The sequence below is a fragment of the Pogona vitticeps genome, chromosome 5 (assembly GCF_051106095.1).
Source record: "Pogona vitticeps strain Pit_001003342236 chromosome 5, PviZW2.1, whole genome shotgun sequence".
Lineage (NCBI taxonomy): Eukaryota > Metazoa > Chordata > Lepidosauria > Squamata > Agamidae > Pogona > Pogona vitticeps.
In genome coordinates this window covers 171,678,856-171,702,125 of record NC_135787.1, presented here as the reverse complement: position 1 = coordinate 171,702,125, position 23,270 = coordinate 171,678,856, and the positions used below count along the sequence as shown (strand labels likewise).

Below are 23,270 nucleotides of genomic sequence, written 5' to 3'. Positions count from 1 at the left end.
ATAAATTTAATAAATAAAATAAATCATATCTGGTATCTGAATTAATATGAGAAAAGAACATTGCTTACTTGGTTGGGTCCAATATGAGTGCACTCTGCATTTTTATTGCATCCACCATTATTCTCCAAGCAGGGATTGATTTCTTTATGTGGTCAAACAAAACAGAAAAAAAAGATAAATACTTTCCCATGTCTTGTGAAACTGAGTCTAAGGTGTGTTGCTAATAAAAAACTACCACTTTCTTGCCGTTTGTGCTCAATTGCACTACTGTATATATACAAAATGTTCTGTACATACAAAACACAGAATGTGCAGATTGCAGACATCTCTAAAAAAATCAACATGGCTGGCTGTTTCTCCATTTCACAAAGTCTGTATGCATATAGTGGACACTTACCAAAGCAGACAATTCCATCTCCAGTGTAACCTGCTTTGCAGACACACACTCTGTTTCCTGGTGTAGTACGTCTGCATTCTGCTTTGGCAGAACAGCCTCCATTGCTTGTTTCACATGGATTTATAGCTGCAGAAGGACACAAAACATCTGCCATCATCAAATTGCTTAGGGTAATCTTGCACAGTAAGCAGTAGCAAACCTTGACTTGTTTAAAACACACTTGACAGAAAAATGCAACCCAACCTGCCTAATAGGCATATTTATATGGTACACACACAGAGATATATATATTAAAGCATGTATGTTCCTTGCACACATCTAAGTTTAATGTTTACATCTAAAATAAGTGTTACTCTATGGTGTTAAACTATTTCTGTTGTTCACTGTATTACAGATACATTGCTGGCTAATGTTTCTATATGGGAACTAATTAAATAAGAGATACCCTCTTGGCTGCTCCGGAGCACTCTAATAACATAGTTATCAGTGCTGGAAAGATGGTCTGTCTAGGAAGAAGCTATCGATGGCAAGATCAGCAGAATGGATTGGGACCCCAGGAGGTTCCCCATTCTTGGGATAGAAACTGGTGTCAGGATTTGTTCCTAACATGTGAACAAGGGGTTAAATTTAATATTGTAGAGAGAATGTAAAACGGATGACATTTTACCTGCAAAAGTCAAAGTGAAATGGTTGACTCATGACATACAGCTGGAGCAAGTTTAGGTAGTGCTTGTTAACCATGTTCAGCTGCATGGTCTATAGTGATATATATATCACTCTATATATCATGCCATAAGTTTCTTATCACTCTCTTTGAGTTTTTCCTAAACCCTCTGGGTCTTTATTCTGCTTGTTAAAGAGGAGGATTTGATGCTGCCTGATAAGAGACCCTTAGTTTGGAGTTGGCACCCAGCCAACAACTGGGACCATCAAGATGAGAGAACATTAAAAGCCTGAGTTGAGAAGGTCTCCTTGACCGAGGTTACTGTATTTCCTTTCTGGTCCTTGGGCTCTGTCCATGGTTCTGAAAAACTTGCTGGCAAGTGGAACCTGATGAAATCTAGGTGGTCACTTTTCACTTTCTGTTTCTCCTATCAAATATTTGTGAGCTTTCTACCCCTCTGACCTGACAACAGAATCATCTTTGCTCTTTACTGTCTGGACCCAGACAAGTTGGCCCAAAACACAATTAAATACTTCATTTTTTTCATTTCTGTATCTGTACGAACTGCTCATTTTAAATAAATTGTAATTTATTCCAAATTTCAAATCAAGACATGAAAATATATGGGTCCCAACTTCTGCCACAGCCATTCCTTGTGAATCAAGCAAAGCAAGCATGTTCTTTCAGCCAGAAGAGAAGAAAGTCCGCTTGCCTGTACAGTAGGTTCCGTTCCCCTTAAATCCAGCTGCACATTTGCAATAAGCTGTGCCTCCAGGATTGGGAAGGCAACTGTGATGGAAAAAGAAGGAAAGGAACATACATTTAATCAAATTAATTTTTACAGTGTCACCACTGCTCTTCTGTACTTTATTCTTCCAAAAAGTCAGTGGACTCATTAAGCAGATATATAACCTCGCAACTGGTTAAAAAGAGAGAGAAAGATGAAGAAATAATGGCAACAAGTGGGACCTGCAACAAAATGTTGCAAACTGGAATGCTTTGTTCAGGACCTGAGACACTCCATTCCACTCCACATTTCTTTATTCTCCACATGTCCCCTCAACACTTAGCATTTTGCTCTACTGGTAATTGAGCGGAACTGTATAAACTACCACATCACCCCACACAAAATTTTGGGACCTGTTGCACTTGCTTTGATTAGTTTGGATGTGAGGAGGAATATTAATTTGGCTTGTGTAATTATTTATCACTGGTTTGTTTACTTTTACATTTTATTCTGCCATTGACTAATCTGTGTTTTAGGTAACTTTATTCTGTTATAATTTGTTTGTTTCACTTTTTGTTTTTCAATTGTATAGCCAGTATCCTATTGCTTTTACCACACATGGAAGTCAAACGGGAGATCCCACCATGGCTAACTGACAAGAACAAGTGGAAAATCAACAATCAGACCATTGAACAAGTCAGAACCTTTAAATACCTAGGCATATCATTCCACTTCCAACTCAAGTGGAATACACATAGAAACCTGGCGATAGCTTCTGTCTCACATGTTCCAGCAGCCACTCATATTTTTCAGGCTAAACTGATTAATCACCTACTCTATGGCGTCCGAATCTGGATCAATGCCATGAACAATAAAGTTGATTTACTAGCTGCTACTTTCTATAGACGGATTCTAGGGATTCCCAATTCAATCAAATTATCTACTATAGCCCTAGAGCTAGGCCTGCATCTTCCTTCAACGATGGCGTGGGCTCTTACTTTCAAATTCTGGCTGTGCCTCTTTTGTAAAATAAACCTAGATGCTCTCCTTGTTCACCTTCTCAAAGATACTTACCAATCCATATGGTTTTCACAATGTGAATCCAAACTCATGACCATTGGCTTATCCTCAAACTCTCTATTTAACAGTAATTTTAATCAAGCACTCTCCCTTATCAAGGAGAGACTATGGGAGTCTGAGTACCTTCAGTTAGTTTCTAACGTGAATCAGACATGCTCCCCAATTCATTTTGGTATTTTTCCCTCCTTTGGTTATGGATATTCTTACTTCCAGTCCTTGGCGAACCCCTCTATCAGGAGGGCCTTTATGTTAGCCCAACTGAATATCTTCCCTTCAGAGGTGCTTAAAGGACGATATACCCGGGTACCTTTTGAACAAAGAATTTGCAATTTCTGCGGTTTAGAACCAGATTCAGTCACACACATCCTTTGTCACTGCCCTGAGTTTAAAGATATGCGTGCTTGTCTATTAGGTTCAATAATTTCAAATTTTTCTGGCCCTCCTCAGTTACTCACAGGTTTCCTCCTTAATGACTATTCACAAAAAATAACGGCCTTAGTAGCCAAGTTTCTTACAAAGGTTCTCTCCGCCCAGGGCTCTAAAAATTAACTAGACTACTCCAAAGTATCTCCTATCGTGTTTTTTGCTGGTTTTTTTTTTTAGCCGTGTAACTACCATTATGTGTATCTCTATTTGCTATTAATTTCCCAGTACAAGTTTTTTTTTAAAGTTTCCTATGCCATTAAAGGTTACCGAATTGAATTGACAAGAACAAGCCTCTAGCATCTCATCAGTTAGTTTTAAGATTTCTTTCCCATGTATAGTAAGAAAGCAATAGAAATTTTTTAACCTTTTAGTACATGAGCCACTGTGTCCTAAAAGCTTTGAGCGTTATGTTCCAGTAGGTAACACCTAACAAGCAAACCATAAAACAAATAAAGTGCTGAACCAAAAAATTAGTGCTGTCTGAATGGCACCTAACTCTTTTGATCTTGTAGTTTGATGTAGTACTTACTTGGCGCTAGTGTGACAAGTCCTGTTGCATTCATCATCTTTGATTTCTGGTGAGAAAAGAAGGAAACATTACTTTGTTAACCCAGAGTAATATCAAGGACTGATACCCTTTCTTTTTCACATTATCTTGCCTCTCGAAGAACTCATTCATGTGTCCAGCTATTCCTCAATTATACCACTTCAGACCTGAGAGAACTCATATATGTGAATACCTCTCCACCCCACCACACATCATGAAGAAGATTAAAAGAGAAAACATCTCCTCTACATGCTTTCATTTTGATTTTTTACAAGAGCATGGTGTAACTGGTATATAATTGTGCCATGTATGTGAAGATGTTATTTTTACTGCGGAGATTCTATGATTTGTGTTATGCATTAAACCCAGCACACCTGGCTTTGCTACATAAATATTAAATAGCAGTAGCTGTGCAGAAATGTGTTTCCTCTGATTGTGTGTTTCTCTAGATATGTTGCCATCTAAGATTGCTTCAGATTGCTTTTTTTATGTATGATATATACAGTACAGGGAATCACTAGACTGTGTGAATCACTGTGCAGAATCCTACTACTTATGCCAGTTGGCTCATGTCCAATGGTATACATCTCAGACATGAATTGACCCTCATCAAGAAGTCAATGCTTGTATTTCTCATTGTGAACATATGGAAGAATATGTTCAGGGTCACATTCAGCACCTTGCCCAAAGAAGTGAGAAGTTGAAAAACATTTCTCTCTCTCTCCTATATGTACATTGTTGGACATAGAGGCATGCTTTTCACAGAACAATGGATCTTTTAAAGGAGAAGCTGCCTCTGCAGTCTTGGTGACTATACTACAATTATTCTGAGCCCTGAATTCTAGACCTATGACATCAACAGAACAGAAGCTACACTTACCCTGTTCGCAGTTCACACCTGTCCAGCCCACATCACATTCACAAGTGCCATCTCCTTTAATGCCGCTGTTGCATTTCCCATGCACACAAGCACATACTAAATGAAGAGATGTGATTAAAGCACCAATACCTCATACGTATTAGTAAAATAACTTTTTAAAATGCTAAATGCAGGGTTACATTCCAATGTTATATTCTTTATTGTTTATCAATGCACTGAGAAGTGTTAAATATTTTAAAAGATGATTTACACATTATATTTAACTATAAAACATAGACCAGTATTCTACTAGTAATCCCAAATAGATCCATTGACTGAGTGGTATTTAAAGAAATGTTGACTTAATATTTAGTAACTGATATAGAGGACCTGCTCTCTAGTTAAGACTAGCAATAGGATAAAGGACATAGATGTTCAGATTTGTAGCATCTCACTGGAGACCCATAGATCTTTGTGAGTTCAGTGAATTGCTCAGGACAGAGTAAGCTCTGAAGACTCCCAGAACTGTGCACTATGACAAGTCACATATGGTACATTCTGTGCTCTGGTTTTTCATGGAGGAGAACACCTCCCCCCAACCTGGTACCCTCTAAATATGTAGAAATACAATGCTCATTGGTTTCAGCCAGCATGGCCAATGGCCAGGGATAATAGGGGTTTCCATTCTAAAACACCTGGAGGCAATCTACTTGGGAAACCTGCAGCAGGACCACCATTCAAACACACAGTAGAAATTACGCCACTGCTTCTGGAACTGGAACTGTACTTCTTTAATCATTTCATATAATATGTTTTAATATACGGTAACCATTTCAAAATGTCTGTGCAATATGTACCCTTTTTTAATGTTCACCAAGCAAAACCCTTTATTTTTTTAATGGGTTTAAAAACAGAAAATAATGTCTTGATATGGCATAATTTGTCACACTTCTGGCTATGGTTAATGCCTGGCTATCACTTTTAATGCCTGGCTATCACAAGGGGGAAAACTAGCCTGGAACCTGAAATACGTACCTTGATCACAGTTGATGCCATATTTGCCTGGGATACACATTTCACAGGCCACTCCCTGGAATCCCGCTTCACACTCACAGGAACCAGTGCCATTGATACCATCCAAGCATATCCCATTGCCAAAGCAACTGTTTCCAACCAATCCTGGACAAGGCTCGCACTGTGAGCCATAGAAACCTGCACAACATTCTCTGGTCTGAAAAGAAATAAATGTTACAAGGCAAAAAGATGAATTACACATGAAAACATATAACTAGAAAAAGCAAGCATCAGAAACAGTGCTGAGACTTAAAGCTGGTACATCTATATCTATAGTACACACTAACTTCACTGCTGACATTCTCTCTTTCTGATAGCCAGGCTTTGAGAATAGTGGCCTATCTAGACCAGAGCTCAGAAAGGTAATATTTATGGGCTACTATTTCCAAAAATCCCTTAGGCAGTATGCATATTGGCTATACTGGTTTGGGGTTTACTAGGAAATATAATCCTGAAAAATAACTTTTCTGAGCTTTTGTCACCGCCCATACTTTCACCCACCCACACAAGAGGGAGATAAGGTGACCAGAAGTACAACACCCCCCCCCCCCAACTTTTAGATAAATACTGCCAATAATCTAGATCAACCCTTTAAGGACCGAGAGTATTCATTGGCTGTGACATGCTAACTTTTGGGCAGAGACAAAGAGGGAGAATGGAATGGAGTGGCTGAAATTCAGAACAGCACATCGTATGGCAACATTTTGTTGCAGTTACATTTACGGACGGATATAGCAAGCAGTTCTCAGTGTTCTGATTCTTCGAGGCTCTTTGTTAATACCATGTTAGTGAGATACAGACACAAAGGTAAGGACTTTGGTTTCAGCTGAGAAACAATACTCACAATGACGGTTTTAACACATTTGGGTTGACATCCAGAGCGAATGGACACACTATAGTAGTGGATATAATAGCAGATCTCTCTTTTGCCTGGCTGTACAAGAAGAAGACCAGAACCTCCTTAATAGACAAGTTGTTTTTGCATTCAAAATATTACATTAAATTTTAACACTGCTTTCAGTTACAATTCCAGTTAGTAAACAACCTCTGAAACATTTTCCACTGAAAATGCAAATCAAATGTATCTGAATTGCCTTCAGACTTAATGGTTAAATAGCATGGTATTTGTCTGGACAACATTCTGGTTAACAATAGGTGGGGGGTTTCAGTTACTTGCCATGAGAAGCATGTATGTGATGCAACAAGTTCTGCTTCTTTCAGAGCCATTTACACAATGGTCCTTTAGATGTTGCTGGTTTGAATCCTATTGAGCACAGCCAGTGGTGGCAGATGATAAGAATTCAATTCAGCAATGTCTGAAAGGCTACACTTCTTTCCCACCTACTATGCAGGTAACAACAGATAAAATAACTTACAATTTGCTACCCTTTACGCCAGATTTACTGTCTGGGTCTTGTCTAAAGACCTGATACAGAGCATGTTTGAGTTGTTGCATATAAAAAATTGGCAGGTTTAAAATATTTACCATTGGCTTTGTTCCAGGAGGGCAGCTGGATGAGAAGGAGCATGGCAGACACTTTCCCTTAAAAGCAAAATAAGGAGATACTTGTGGAAGCAAAGTTCAACAGGTACCAAAAAAGTACAAATATGCAATGAATTCCTTTATCACATGATTTGAATGAAACCTTCGATGAACCTCATAACTCTTCTGTTCAGCTAACCATTGGCACCTCTTAGAGTCCTATTGGATGTGATTGGCTACAACTTGGCTTACACTCAAAAAGAGGCATGAGGAAGAGTAGAGGGAAAACCTAGCCTCTCCTTTATCTGCTTTCACTGTGCTGATCTTCCTTTGTTTTTAGATTGCTGTTCTGAGGGTTGTTGATATCACTTCCTTCCTTCTCACACCTTTATTTGTCCTTCCAAGGAAGCAAGATCTTGTTTTCCAGAGGTGAAAGGGGTAGTCATGGCTCCTGACATCTCCCAGGAAGTTAGCTAGAATTAGGACTTCTGTCACCTTTCCAATCCCAAGTGTATTTCTCAAATAAACACAGGCTTTCTTATTTTCCTTTTAGGGACATGGTGGCGCTGCAGGTTAAACTGTAGAAGCCTCTGTGCTGCAAGGTCAGAAGACCAGCTGTCATAAGATCGAATCCATACAACGGAGTGAGCTCCCGTTGCTTATCCCAGTTCCTGCCAACCTAGCAGTTCAAAGGCATGTAAATGCGAGTAGATAAATAGGTACCACCATGGTGGGACAGTAACGGTGTTCTGTATCTAGTCGCGCTGGCCACGTGATCACGGAAACTGTCTACGGACAAACTGTGGCTCTACAGCTTGGAGACGGGGATGAGCAGCGCACTCTAGAGTCAGACATGACCAGACTAAATGTCAAGGGGAACCTTTACCTAACCTTTACCTTTCTTATTTTTCTTAGAAAAATGTGTGAATGTAATTCCTTCATAAAGGGGCTCATACACTTAGGCAATCATTTAGAGTAACTAGAATGATTCTCTAGAATATATTCACCCTTCCTTAGTAACAGCAAGCCTGAGTAATATAATTTCATTCCATATTGATATGTCTCATATTGTCAAATTGAAGGATGAGAGAGCCATAATGGAAAACAAGTGTTTTAATCACAAAACATCATGGCACATGTCTATTTGCATGACAGTGATAATAAGCATAGACCACAAAACAGTCATAACTAAGTTAACTCCAATGGGTTTCAGTAAACCCACACAAACCATGGCTAAGTCTGGATCCAATCCTACATATTTCCAAAACATATTAACCCTTTAAAAATAATTGTAAATATGAACACATACACAGAAGTACATAACTTACTGTTATCACTGTAGTATCATTAATATCACATCTGTTCTTCTCAATTTCCATTACTCTTCCTAGTCCATGAATTATTCCTTTATCGGTTGCGACATTTGGGTAATTTATAGGTGCCTCATTTATGTAGAGCTACACACAGAATATTATTAGTTGACAACATATCAGGGAGGCATGCTTAAATCAATAAGTTTTACACAATATTGCTCGTATAATTTTTATAGAGCAAACATATCTTACTCTGCTGGTAAGGTTTGTTTGCTCTGTAGTTAATATAAAAAGGTGCACAGGGAAACACTGAAGTGAAAATTTGCCAGGTCACAAACTATAGATTAAATCACTGCACTTCCCCAGGAAGTTTAGACCTTGGTTATCACTAAGCATATGGTTAAACTCCATGCCAGACGTGGCTTATCGGCACATCATTGTATATTGTTCTGTAACAATTGTATGTGGTTATGCAGCTGTTTTGGGGAGTGCAGACTCTTTCCCCCACCAAACATTACTTCTTTCTTCCTCTTTCTCAAACTAAGTGAATGACTAATTCTTATGTATGCAACCCCATAACAAAATTGCAAAGGTTTGGGACCAACCTGTTACATTTTAGTTGTCTTCACTTTGAAGAAGTTTTATTTAGAACAGGCTTGTCCAACCTGCGGCCCGAGGGCCGCATGCGGCCCAAGTCAGCTCGTAATGCAGCCCAGTGCAATTTTTTATTTTTAAAGAAATTTCGAAGTTTCAAGTTACACTGCCGGCGCTTGCGGCCGGAATGTGGCCGGGGCATGTCACAACAGTAGAGGGGGAGAGAGGGAAGGAAGGAAGTAGTGGGAGGGGAGGGAACAAGGGGGCTGCATGACTGCATTGTGCCATCCCCGTCAATAGGTGGACCTCTTCCCAGCCCCATAAAGCCGCCGGAGTTGAAGCTGGCAGCCTCTGCTGTCTGAGAGCGCAGCTGCCGGTAAGCGCGCTTGGAGCGGGGCTGCGGAGGACGGCTAGGGCTGCCCCCCCATGTGGCCCAAAACAAATGTATGTGCGGCCCAAACCAAATTTTCATCTCCTAATGTGGCCCAGGGAAGATGAAAGGTTGGACACCCCTGATTTAGAACATCGTATTCAAAATGGTTGTTGTTGTTATATGCTATTGGGAGGGAATTATAGTGACCTTAATAGGCCCTTCAAGGTATGATAGATATTTTAAGAAGTGGTTTTACTAGTTTCATCCCCAACCCCCATGAGTTTCCCAGGCTGAGCGAAGGTTCAAATCCTGGTCTCTACAGTCCTAGTCCATCATTCTTTGCACCGCACCACACTGGGTATTATTCAGAATTGAAGCCTTGCAAAAATAAAAAGAGGGATCTTAAAATAGGTGATTTCTAGTTAAGGTCAGAAATTAATGCTTTTATTCTTTCTCAGTTCTAGTGACTGAATTCTAATTGAGGTACTTAGTTCAGTACTTAATACAAATATTTAATGTTTACCTACAGTGAGTGGTCTCATTAGTTGGATGTGTAAATACACTAACACCACTGCAGCCCTTAGGTGCGCTTGACTTAAGATCCTGTATCTCCATGGAAACTCTCCCAGTGCAGTCAATTAAGCAAATCTAAATTTTTTTTATTCGTTTAGTTAGGTATGTAAACTACAGTGACAAATACAGTAATCTGGTTTTATATACAGCACCTGCTCATCGTGGATGAAGAATCCCACTCTGAACGACAGCCCAAGCATGGTCTCTCTGAACATCCCATTATGCATATCGTTCTTCAAGAGCTTCTCCTCTAGTATAATGTGGTACTGGATTTGGTTTTCATCCTGCAGGTTAAATTAATGTGTGCTAAGCAGTTTAGCTAACGTAGGTTGACTTGCAAACAATGGCTGTTGCAAAAGCTGGGTGGCATTTCAAACAAAGAGCCCTGCTATCTCCAATCACTGGATGCTCCCTGGAGTAGTGTAGAAAATTGCCGACTTAGATTAGGCCCTTGGATTAGAGGTTCCCTCCTCTGTTAGAAAAACTGAGCCATGACCAGAGTTTGAAGTAGAAGTGTGCACATTTTTTTTTTATTTTTATTTTTGGATTACCACTCCCAGAAATCCTCAGTGGCATGACCACTGGCCATGCTGCCTGGAAATTCTGGAAGTTGTAGTCCAAGGTACAAACATGCACACCTTTGCTTCAAATTAACACACCACAAGTCTCAAGACACAACATTATCTATACCAGATTATTTTGGGGGTAATGAGAGTACGACAGCTTTTGCAAAATGTTTTTTTCCTCTTTTTTTGCAGACAAAGTTGCTACATTCATGCATGTAAAGAATAAAATTTATTTTTTAGATTTCTTGGATTTTAAATCCTATAATGTTGTATTCTAGGAATTCTACCTGAAAGACAGACACCTAAATATGGCTCACTTGGGAGAGAGGCTTCAACTGGAAGAAAGCTAGGCCTCGCTCTGCCTAGCTTCCTGTTCAGTAAGAAAGCTCCCAGCTAACCTTGTGCATGGAACAAGAAGCTTGGGTGGAGCTAGGCCTAGCTAAGCCTCAAAGCCTTAAAGATGAGGCCTTTCTTCCAGGTGAACCATATTTAGGTGTCTGTCTGTCTGGTAGAACTCCCAGAATAGAGAATTATAGGATCTGAAATCCAAGAAACCTAAAAAACCCATCCCTAGATATTCTCTTGTTATTTTTTCCTATCATGTTTGGGGAAACCAATTAAAAACATGGATGTTTAGGCAGGCCTTCCCTCCAGTTAATCTTTGATTCTCTCCCTTTCTCTTCTTCTTTTGTGATTTATTTTTCATTTTTTTCTCCATCTTGAAGAACTGGCTATTTAGTTTAATAATTTCTTTTTATATTTATTGTTGTATTATGTGTTGTAGGCCGCCTAGAGTGGTCACAATGACCAGATAGGCGGGATATAAATACTGTAGAATGAATGAATGAATGAATGAATGAATGAATAAATAAATAAATAAATAAACAAACAAACAAACAAATAAATAAATAAATAAAATGAAGAAAATGCTTTTTAGTGTATTGAGATGATTTTTCAAATGTCAGGCCATCCTCTCATGGAAAATGGATTGGGGAAAAGGAACTAAAATGTAATGAAAGAATAATAAATAATGAAATGAGAAATGTAACATGATATAATGGGAGGCAAAAGGTTGGCTTTTGGGAGACTTTGTAATGAATTATAGAACAAACAGTTTTTGTTAAATAATGACTTTCTCTGAGTATGATTCATCAGCAAGTCAGAGAAATTTTATGGATAATTAGGCACTGATGTTCTTGACTGATGGTGTCAAGTTCAACCCAACGCCCAGGTGTCATTATATTGTTGGTTCTCTGGAAGATGGCTCAATTGTGCATGTTTAATGCATCTGATTCTTGCAACTGACTCAGTCTCTTGGGTCAGTCCATGGTCCATTAGCATGAAAGAGAAAAAAAAATAGAATTATCATGAATATACAAATCACATTTGAAGGATATTGTGCATTGCACCTCCTAGTCTCCTGACCCTTTTAGTGAGCCGTTATGTGTTTTGAAATTCTAGTTTTGTCCTGAAGCATTAAATAGGTATTCTTGAAGGCTTTCATGGGCGGGATCCAATGCTTGTTGTAGCTTTTTCTGGCTGTTTGCAGAATAGGGCCAAACAGCCTGAAAATCCTACAACAACCATTAAAGAGGTGATTTTTAAAGCTCCACTGCAGATACACACTCATAAAAATATTGGGAACCAATGCATACCAGAGAAGCAGAGCCTTTATTCTTGAGATAATTTTCAATGGCATCATTGCTTGGGGCAAAAATGGTGTAGGTGCTAGCCGCTTCTATTTCATTTTCCAGGTTATATTGCTGTTACAGAAAAACAAAGACAAAATGTAATGATGTGCTGTTTCAGAAGTAATAATGCATTGATATAATGATGTGCTGTTTCAGGAATACTTACGATAATATAGCCCCTAAAAATGGAGTAATCTGGCATCTGTTCTAAGCGGGGGAGTAGTTTGGGCAGTGCACCACTTACTCCTCTGAGAGGAGTCAGAACCTGGAAACAAATACACAAGGCCAGTTTGAAACAACTTTTACTGCTGTTACTGCATACTAAGGTGTAATAATAAGGTGTATAGAATAAAATAAAAAACACCTTTGGAAATTATATTAAATGGGTCCCTGCTCACTTGGTCCCCACCCCACAACCATGTACACTTGCCATATAGATCTGCAACTAAATATTGTTATCCTCATGTGTAAAGAAAAAGGTTGTAATATATGAAAGTGCACACTGAAATAAATCTGTTAGTTAAATGCACCACAATATTTTTGTTTTTGTGGCATATGCTGAAACTAACTAATAGAGATACCCCCTTGAATTATTTTTACTTATTTTATGAATTATTTTATTCAAGAGACAAAGTAATTTGCACAAATTTAGCAAAATTCCTATACATTCCAAGCATGCCAGGATTTTTCATATTCAGACACAACTCTGAAGACTTACTTGACCACAAGTTGAAAGAGCTCTTATAACCATAAAAAATATAAAGAGTTGTAAAAAGAAAAAAAACCCTCTTCTTATAAAATTGTATAGTGTAATGGGCATTTGTTTTAACTTAAAGTATCCCATAGTTATTTTACTGTGTATATCTCTTCATTCACAGAAAACAAATATAGTTGTGCTGATCCACGACAACCATAACAACCATAAAATCTATAATCAGGAAATATTCTTATCTAACAAAAGGGTCAACATTGCACCTCGCTGCAGAATTCACTGCCAAAATCTCTGGCTGGTTTATTCTAGGGGTTTTAGTCCCAAAACACGGGTTCTTGAGAAGTCTTCATAAGAATGCATATTAAAGAAAGTAGGAAAGGGAGAGAGGAAACATGCTAGTCTAATTTTGAAAATAATAATATACTTTTAAAAATCCTGATGTCAGTGCTACTTAGAGTAAGAAAGAAAATACCTTATCAACTACATGTATAATCCCATTTGTTGCTGCGATATCACCAGCTACAATGTTGGCTCCATCAACAGAGAGATTCTGAAGAGGAAGGCACAAAGATATAGCTTTGATATTATGGTTTTATCAGCCTCTAATCGCACAGCCTGCTAGATAAGAACACAGGAAGTCTTATACTGTGCAGTCTTATACCCTGCCTTCTTCATAGAGTTTTACAGGGCAGCAAGATGGCTTTGCCTTTCACATTCAAAGTGAAACAGTTGGTCCATTTAATTTGGTATTAAGTATAGTGCCAACTCCTCCTTCATGGATTGCTGCCTTGCCGTGGCGAAGGGGCTTGAGTAACTCAGAGAAGCTATGGGCTATGCCGTGCAGGGACACCCAAGACGGACAGGACATAGTGGAGAGTTCCGACTAAACGCAATCCACCTGGAGTAGGAAATGGCAAGCCACTCCAGTATCTTTGCCAAGAACGCCCCATGATCAGAAACAAAAGGCTAAAAGATATGACGCTGGAAGATGGGCCCCTCAGGTCGGAAGGCGTCCAACATGCTATTGAGGAAGAGTGGAGGACAAGTACAAGTAGCTCCAGAGCTAATGAAGTGGTTGGGCCAAAGCCGAAAGGACGCTCAGCTGTGGACGTGCCTGGAAGTGAAAGGAAAATCCAATGCTGCAAAGAAGAATACTGCATAGGAACCTGGAATGTAAGATCTATGAACGTTGGGAAGCTGGAGGTGGTCAAACAGGAGATGGCAAGAATAAACATCGACATCCTGGGCATCAGTGAACTAAAATGGACAGGAATGGGCGAATTCAGCTCAGATGATTATCATATCTACTATTGTGGGCAAGAATCCCGTAGAAGGAATGGAGTAGCCCTCATAGTCAACAAAAGAGTGGGAAAAGCTGTAATGGGATACAATCTCAAAAATGATAGAATGATGTCAATACGAATCCAAGGCAGACCATTCAACATCACAATAATCCAAGTTTATGCACCAACCAGCATTGCTGAGGAGACTGAAATTGAACAATTCTATGAAGATTTACAACACCTTCTAGAACTGACACCAAAGAAAGATGTTCTTCTCATTCTAGGGGATTGGAATGCTAAAGTAGGGAGCCAAGAGATAAAAGGAACAACAGGGAAGTTTGGCCTTGGAGTTCAGAATGAAGCAGGACAAAGGCTAATAGAGTTTTGTCAAGAGAATAAGCTGGTCATCACAAACACTCTTTTCCAACAACACAAGAGGCGACTCTATACATGGAAATCACCAGATGGGCAATATCGAAATCAGATTGATTATATTCTCTGCAGCCAAAGATGGAGAAGCTCTATACAGTCAGCAAAAACAAGACCTGGAGCTGACTGCGGTTCTGATCATCAGCTTCTCATAGCAAAATTCAAGCTTAGACTGAAGAGATTAGGAAAAACCACTGGGCCACTCAGGTATAATCTAAACCAAATCCCTTATGAATACACAGTGGAAGTAAAGAACAGATTTAAGGAACTAGATTTGGTGGACAGAGTGCCTGAAGAACTTTGGATAGAGGCTCGTAACATTGTCCAGGAGGCAGCAACGAAAACCATCCCAAAGAAAAGGAAATGCAAGAAAGCAAAGTGGCTGTCCAACGAGGCCTTAGAAATAGCAGAGAGGAGAAGGGAAGCAAAATGCAAGGGAGATAGGGAAAGTTACAGAAACTTGAATGCAGACTTCCAAAGAATAGCAAGGAGAGACAAGAGGGCCTTCTTAAATGAACAATGCAAAGAAATAGAGGAAGATAACAGAAAAGGAAAGACCAGAGATCTGTTCAGGAAAATTGGACATATTAGAGGAACATTTTGCGCAAAGATGAACATGATAAAAGACAAAAATGGGAAGGACCTAACAGAAGCAGAAGACGTCAAGACGAGGTGGCAAGAATACACAGAGGAATTATATCAGAAAGATTTGGATATCCCGGACAACCCAGACAATGTAGTTGCTGACCTTGAGCCAGACATCCTGGAGAGCGAAGTCAAGTGGGCCTTAGAAAGCCTGGCTAACAACAAGGCCAGTGGAGGTGATGGCATTCCAGTTGAACTATTTAAAATCTTGAAAGATGATGCTGTTAAGGTGCTACATTCAATATGCCAGCAAGTTTGGAAAACTCAACAGTGGCCAGAGGATTGGAAAAGATCAGTCTACATCCCAATCCCAAAGAAAGGCAGTGCCAAAGAATGCTCCAACTACCGTACAATTGCACTCATTTCGCACGCTAGCAAGGTTATGCTCAAAATCCTCCAAGGTAGGCTTCAGCAGTATGTGGACCGAGAACTCCCAGAAGTACAAGCTGGATTCCGAAGAGGCAGAGGAACTCAAGACCAAATTGCTAACTTGCGCTGGATTATGGAGAAAGCCAGAGAGTTCCAGAAAAATATCTACTTCTGCTTCATTGACTATGCGAAAGCCTTTGACTGTGTGGACCACAGCAAACTATGGCAAGTTCTTAAAGAAATGGGAGTGCCTGACCACCTTATCTGTCTCCTGAGAAACCTATATGTGGGACAGGAAGCAACAGTTAGAACTGGTCATGGAACAACTGAGTGGTTCAAAATTGGGAAAGGAGTACGGCAAGGCTGTATATTGTCCCCCAGCTTATTTAACTTATATGCAGAATACATCATGCGGAAGGCTGGACTGGAAGAAACCCAAGCCGGAATTAAGATTGCCGGAAGAAATATCAACAACCTCCGATATGCAGATGATACCACTCTGATGGCAGAAAGTGAGGAGGAATTAAAGAACCTTGTAATGAGAGTGAAAGAGGAGAGTGCAAAAAATGGTCTGAAACTCAACATCAAAAAAACTAAGATCATGGCCACTGGTCCCATCACCTCCTGGGAAATAGAAGGGGAAGATATGGAGGCAGTGTCAAATTTTATCTTCCTGGGCTCCATGATCACTGCAGATGGAGACAGCAGCCCTGAAATTAAAAGGCGCCTTCTTCTTGGGAGGAAAGCGATGACAAATCTTGACAGCATCTTGAAAAGCAGAGACATCACCTTGCCAACAAAAGTCCGAATAGTCAAAGCTATGGTTTTTCCTGTCGTGATGTATGGAAGTGAGAGCTGGACCATAAAGAAAGCAGACCGCCGAAGAATTGATGCCTTTGAATTGTGGTGCTGGAGGAGGCTCTTGAGAATCCCCTGGACTGCAAGGAGAACAAACCTATCAGTTCTAAAGGAAATCAACCCTGAATGCTCACTTGAAGGACAGATCCTGAAGCTGAGGCTCCAGTACTTTGGCCATCTCATGAGAAGAAAAGAGTCCTTGGAAAAAACCTTGATGTTAGGAAGGTGTGATGGCAAGAGGAGAAGGGGACGACCGAGGATGAGATGGCTGGACAGTGTCTGCGAAGCAACCAACATGAACCTGACACAACTCCGGGAGGCAGTAGAAGACAGGAGGGCCTGGCGTGCTCTGGTCCATGGGGTCACGAAGAGTCGGACACGACTAAACGACTAAACACACACATAGTGCCAACTACAGTAACTCTCCAGGTTTCCAGGTGACAGTTTGAGGGTGATGGGGGTATAGCATACTAGTAAACTTACTCCACTTTTTTTGGATAGTGACAAGAAGTTGCCAAGCAAAGATGTTGCCAATCCTTCTGATGATGACAGGCTTTGGAGGTCAGCAACTGTGTATGCTCCTTTTAAAATATGATGCCTAATGAAAACAACAGTTGAGTTTAATGGGTGTGTAAAAGTTTGGGCTAATTATATGGCCAACTATATTTATTTCTACATTAAAAGGCATACTTGTGATTCTTACACAGTTTCAACCAGAACAAATCATACATTGTCAGTAACATAATAGGAACTTTATTTGTTATCTGCTTAGCTGCTGGTAGATTGTATGAGTGAGGCGAGTGGTGGAGTTCATTATCCTGAGAAGGTCATGTTCCATGTCATCTGGGTAATCATCATATCATGCAACTGAATCCACCAGAGTGGCTCCCAGATATACTGTATTTTTCCGTGTATAAGATGCCCCTCACTTTTCTAACCCAAAATTAAGAAATCTAAGTGGGGCTTAGCAAGTGGAGAGGAAAGCAGGGATCAAAGCCCCAGAATCACTTTGATCCTTGCTTGCCCCTCCACTTATTTTTCCCCCTCTTCAGCTTACTTCCATGTATAAGACGACCCTCAAATTTTAGTCTAAACATTTTAGACAAAAGTATAGTCTTATACATGGAAGAATACATGCAGATTTCAACGGTACTGGTATAAGTATAGAATTTGCTTCTTGGAGCCTACTGTTTTACTTTAATGCCCAAATAATGCTGGGTATTTTTGTAGTGCTTGGGATATCAATGGACGCCTAAACATCATTCCATCTTCCAAGTGGTTCCCAGATGTTCTAGGACTAAAACTCCCAGAAATCCTAGTGGTGAAGGCTTCTGAGAATTTTAGCCCAAGAACATCTGGGGACCCACGGTTGAGAACCACTGATTTAGAAGAAATCTATAGAATTAAGTAGAATGAAGTATGAAGTACAGAGAAAGAGCCACACAACAACATTTACTTACAAGATCAAAGTTGTTTTCTCTGAATTTGAAATGGGAATATTGTTAGAGGATATATGCTTTGCATTGTTATTAAATAAGCGGACAATGATGGATTTTATGTTTAACCAAAACACAGTTGAAAATATATTTAAAAAGTGGGGAGGAGACAAAAACAATCCATTATAGGATGTAGAGCAAGGACTGGAAAATGGTTTATTGATACAGAAGGGCTTAGTTTTCTGAGTTAATATTTTTCAGGTCTAACGCCTCATGTGCAAATTGCAACACTACCTCTCTAGCTGACAAAGCTATTTTAAGAATTAAAGAGATAATTCCTGTAATGTATTAGAGCACTTTGCAAAACCATGCAGACATACATTATAAACAGAATAATGATGATAAAAAGAAACACACAGCATACTTTGCTAGGGCTGGGATATTGTCTTTGGACATCCAGAAAGCTTTCTCATCATGATCCATATTTTGAATTGCTTGGCGAGAAGGCACAAGAATGGTTACATTTGTCATGTCTGTCAGCAGGGTCTTTATTGCAGCTGTCTGAATGAATCACAGGATAAAATACCATGTTATTGATATATTACTATAGAGGTCTTTTTCCATGTTGAGTCCCTCATGTAAAGGGTCAACACTGGACCTGTTCCTTCATGGCAACCTTACTGTAGAGTTAATTGCCAAAAGAAACATGCATGGCACTCGTTACATATATCTATTGCGAAATCAGCAAGTCCCATTATGTTCAGTGGGATTTCCTCACTAACAAGTATGCATAGGATTGCAGACTAAATTACATCCCTACATAAATAACTGGCTACTTTGTTCTTCTGCTGATATTGTCTATCACTGAATTTATAACTGCCTGTGTTTTTCATTTGCCTGCTGCCCCTTTTAAATACTTCATTTTGGATATTGTTATGGCTTTTCATTTTAGGAATTATTAGCATGATTTATCTGTAATATTTCTATTCCTTATAGATTGTTGACATATTTAATTATAGTTGCATATATGATATATTTTAATCCTATAATATAATATTTTAATACTTAGTTGGCTTTGAGCATAAAAATAACCTATCAACACAAACCCAGGGTGTTCCTGGACATATGTGCATACACATGTACATAAATACATATACAAATATTTACTTATTTATAAGATATACTCACATGAACCCACTCATTAAATTCAGCTGCTTCTGACATAGAAGATAATTCCTGAATTAAGAGAAAAGTCTGTAGGTAAGACATTGAGCCAGTGCAGAAAGGAGGTCACCGTTTTACAGTAATCCCTGGCATTTCCAATCCAAAGAAAGGAATTTCAGGTTACATCATGTTGTATTGTATGAATATGTTAGAAATGACAGAAAATATGTTCTATTTGTATTATACTTTATTTCAGTTGCTAATTCCATAACAATATTTTTCTTTAGATATGTTCTTAAGTTTCATGTGTACAACTATGTATGAAATGAGCTGGAAGGGCAGTATCCATAACTCACTAAGGGGGCTTGTTTTGTGAAACCAACTAAGACTTCCTTTTTTATGTTGAGAAATAGAAATAGGAAGACAGCCTTCTGGCTGTTAGTCCTTAGCATAGGCAGAAGAAGCCTTTGACAATTATATCATAAGCAAGTGAGGCTTAGCATATGAGATAGACTGGAAACACTTCTAGATCTCTAGTGCAGAGGTAGGCAAGGTGCAGGCTTCCAGATATCACTATATCATACTGATGCATTTGTGCAGAGGTCTTCCTGTGCATAGCCACTAGCAAATCCTGGAAATCTCTGGATCAGTAAATCCCCATATGCATAGAAAATTTTATCCCATAATCAAGACTAGAATCCAGTTTCAATGGAAAGTCAATGCCACCTTTACCAAATGCTGAACAGATAGGTAAAGGTAAAGGTTTCCCTTGACATTTAGTCCACTCGTGTCCGACTCCAGGCCGTAGTGCTCCAAGTCGTAGAGCCAGTGTTTGTCTGTAGACAGTTTCCGTGGTCTCGTGGCCAGCGCGACTAGACACGGAACGCCATTACCTTCCCACTGAGGTGGTACCTATTTATCTACTTGCATTGACATGCTTTTGAACTGCTAGGTTGGCAGGAGCTGGGACAAGCGACAGGAGCCCACTCCATTGCATGGATTCGATCTAATATCAAAATATTAGATCTTGACCAAATGCTGAACAGATAGTTCTTCACAATTGATGCTTTATATTACATATCTTTGTATACTAAATTTCTGCAAGAAATTGTGATTGTGCAGAGGGTGCTTGTGATTTCTGATGGGATAGCAGCAGTGATACGCACCCTGCCATGTCAACGCTGCTCATGCTTGGCTTGCAAAATATTTCTGTTGTTGTCTCTGTATACTATATACAGTACTAAGTACTGACCAGAATTTAGATAAGACTTAGGGCAGACCATTTAGGCTTTTCCTACTTACATCTACTGCATTTCCATAGCATATGCTTCCATCTCCTTCATAGCCCATTGAACACACACATTCCCATACTCCAGAAGACGTGAGCTGACAAACTGCCTGTGAGTAGAGAAGGGCTTGAGATATCTGACATCTGTGCATTCTCTTTGATATGATTTGGTACTAAGCATCATAAAAGAGTAAACTGTCCACATTACAAACATAAAAAGAATTCAGTGGGCTATTGATTCTTGATTAAAGTAGCCATTTCATGCTGGCAAGAAAGATGGCCTTGACTCAGACTTGTCCTAATGTCTTGCAGAGCACTTTGGAGAAATAACTTACATGCAAAACCATGCGTGTTATTTTGAGAATGTGAATGTTGCAATGGATACAATTAAAAAATGCAAACATATTTTCTTGAACCAATGGGAAAAACACCTACAAATGCTGGGGGAAATCCAGGCACAAAATTATGCAAAAATGCAAACAAAATTATGAGGAAGCTGCCATGAAAGGAGAAAAAGTAAGGTTTTACACCTTGATAAGAATAAAGAATGGGGCAAAAATGAAAGTGGGATCTTGAGAAAGATTGAAATAGAGACTAGAGTTTTTCATAATTTATAAGCTGCAAAACCTTTTTGGTGGGCTCTAACTATTGTAAACATTTCTACTGAATTAAGGCTTCAGGTGCAGAGTGTTGAAATGCTGTAGAAGTTAACCAACCTAACATGACAGAATGCTGTGAACCACATGGCTGTGTGAAAGAAAGCGACTATGAGGCATAGCCTTTTAATTGTGACAGGTAGAAGGAAGGCTTGATACAGAGTCCTTGTTGTTTGCATGCCATCTTGGCATATAATGGAGGAGGCAGGCTTAAAACAGTGAAATGAGCCTCTGGAATGATGTAGTGGTGCTAGATTTCCTCTGAAATGGTCTACAGGCTTAACTAAGAGCAGAAAAGTTAGAAACTAGAGGTGTACAGATTTTTGTATTTGGACTATAATTCCTTTTGGACTTTTCTGGAAGCTGAAATCCAAAAATCTGAGACCTATAGTTCAAAATCATAAAACTGCACACCTCTATTATGATCTTTTGACAGTATAAAGTTCTTAGAATAAACTCAAAGATCTACTCATCCTATCTGAACACATGAAGTCCTTAAGTGGTGAAAAGCAGAGAGCTGTTTGCCTGGACTCATTAGCTAAATTTACTGTACAGGTGCCAAGATATATAATTAAATGAGAAGGACCAGTCAGTTTAAAAATTCATTTTAAAAAATACTAGCATTCTTCTAGCCTTGTGAAAAACTTTATTTTATTATGCTTCAGTATCAACCTGCCATAGTGTTCAGGATATTTAGTAAGTCTATTTAGTACACTGTTTTGAATGAATAACTCACCAGTGGATGGCATTTCTCATTTTGTTCCAAACAGGAGTTTATTGGTTCACATTCATATCCATTCCCCCGAAATCCCTCTTTACATTCACAGTCATTCTGCATTGTAAAGGAAATATGGAATAAAATTATTATTTTGAAATACATTGTCAACAAGATGCTGATTTTGTCAATAACTATTTACGTTGAAGTATAATGTGCAAGCGGGATCTGAAGGCCTTAGGAATGGACGTCAACAGATGGGAAACCCTGATATCCGAGCGTTCAACCTGGAAGCATCATGGCTTCTCCCAATTTGAAGAGACCCTTGTTCAGCAGGCCGAGGCAAAGTGGCAGTCCCAGAAGCAACAAAATCAGGGAGCTGGACAGGGGACAGATTATATTTGTCTTCATTGTGGAAGGGATTGTCACTCCCGAATTGGCCTTTTCAGCCACACTAGATCCTGTTCCAAGTCCTCGATACAGAGCATGTTACCATAGTCTCTCAAGACTGAAGAATGCTTAAGACTGAATGTGCTTGATCAGCATTGGGAGCTGACGCAGAAAGTCATGTTGCTAAAGCAGAAAGCAGTTGCATGTGTTGCATGTGTGCAAATATAAACTTGTTTAATTGTTGCAAACTTTATCTTACAAGTTTAGTTAACCACACTGTAATTCTTATACTTTTTCTATTTTCTCTCACCCAGCTTGTATTGTAAGCTGTTTTTTTAAAAAAACTACACCACCTTTCCAACAAAAAGGATCTCAACATCTACCAATAATAAAATACAGATTTTAAAGCATAATTTTGATTAAACATAAAAGGCAATTAAATGCCCACCAATCAATCTTAAAAGCCAGGCAGGTTCATATGGAGGAACGCAACCTTTCAAACAGCCTGATTCCAAGTCATATTGCATAGGTGAAGTGCATGCTTGTAGGATGTTGCTGCTATCCATAAGCCTTTGAAAATGTCCAGAAATTTCAGCTAGCAAAAAACTGCACTGGATCAGGGCCAGTGTCTTGGTTCATTGGACACCATCCTCAGTGTTATAAAGTTTAGGACCAGGGTCAAGCAAGAACCTTCTCATCCCAATCAGTTCATCAGTGTTAGGTAAAAAAGATATCACTTCCAGGAGTCTATAGATTTGTTGGTTACTGGACTGTGTTGCCCCAATTCCTTTTTAAAATTATGTTGACTTTAAGTATTTTCATTTTTAACAATTTTGATGGTGTGGCTGCTGTTAACAAGGGCAATAAGCCCATGAAATAATCTAGTGTCAATATCAGGAATATTATGGAAAGCAGAAACAAGAATAAGAGCCCCAGATCCCTTGGAAATATATATACT

At 39.2% G+C, this 23,270-nt stretch overlaps 1 protein-coding gene across 1 annotated transcript in view; it reads right to left on the bottom strand.

The window, feature by feature from the left end:
• STAB2 (stabilin 2) overlaps positions 1–23,270 on the bottom strand; it is a 101,487-nt gene that overhangs the window by 35,896 nt on the left and 42,321 nt on the right. The window contains exons 26-43 of the mRNA XM_020804396.3: positions 21,944–22,039; positions 20,566–20,661; positions 19,288–19,335; positions 18,524–18,660; positions 17,147–17,261; positions 13,552–13,629; positions 12,534–12,632; positions 12,332–12,439; positions 10,263–10,394; positions 8,586–8,714; positions 7,261–7,317; positions 6,619–6,708; positions 5,736–5,931; positions 4,722–4,817; positions 3,824–3,869; positions 1,774–1,850; positions 398–523; positions 69–142 (exon numbers count right to left, since the gene is read on the bottom strand). Coding sequence (XP_020660055.3) covers positions 69–142; positions 398–523; positions 1,774–1,850; positions 3,824–3,869; positions 4,722–4,817; positions 5,736–5,931; positions 6,619–6,708; positions 7,261–7,317; positions 8,586–8,714; positions 10,263–10,394; positions 12,332–12,439; positions 12,534–12,632; positions 13,552–13,629; positions 17,147–17,261; positions 18,524–18,660; positions 19,288–19,335; positions 20,566–20,661; positions 21,944–22,039 — 1,800 coding nt within the window. The remainder of the gene's footprint in view (positions 1–68; positions 143–397; positions 524–1,773; positions 1,851–3,823; positions 3,870–4,721; positions 4,818–5,735; positions 5,932–6,618; positions 6,709–7,260; positions 7,318–8,585; positions 8,715–10,262; positions 10,395–12,331; positions 12,440–12,533; positions 12,633–13,551; positions 13,630–17,146; positions 17,262–18,523; positions 18,661–19,287; positions 19,336–20,565; positions 20,662–21,943; positions 22,040–23,270) is intronic.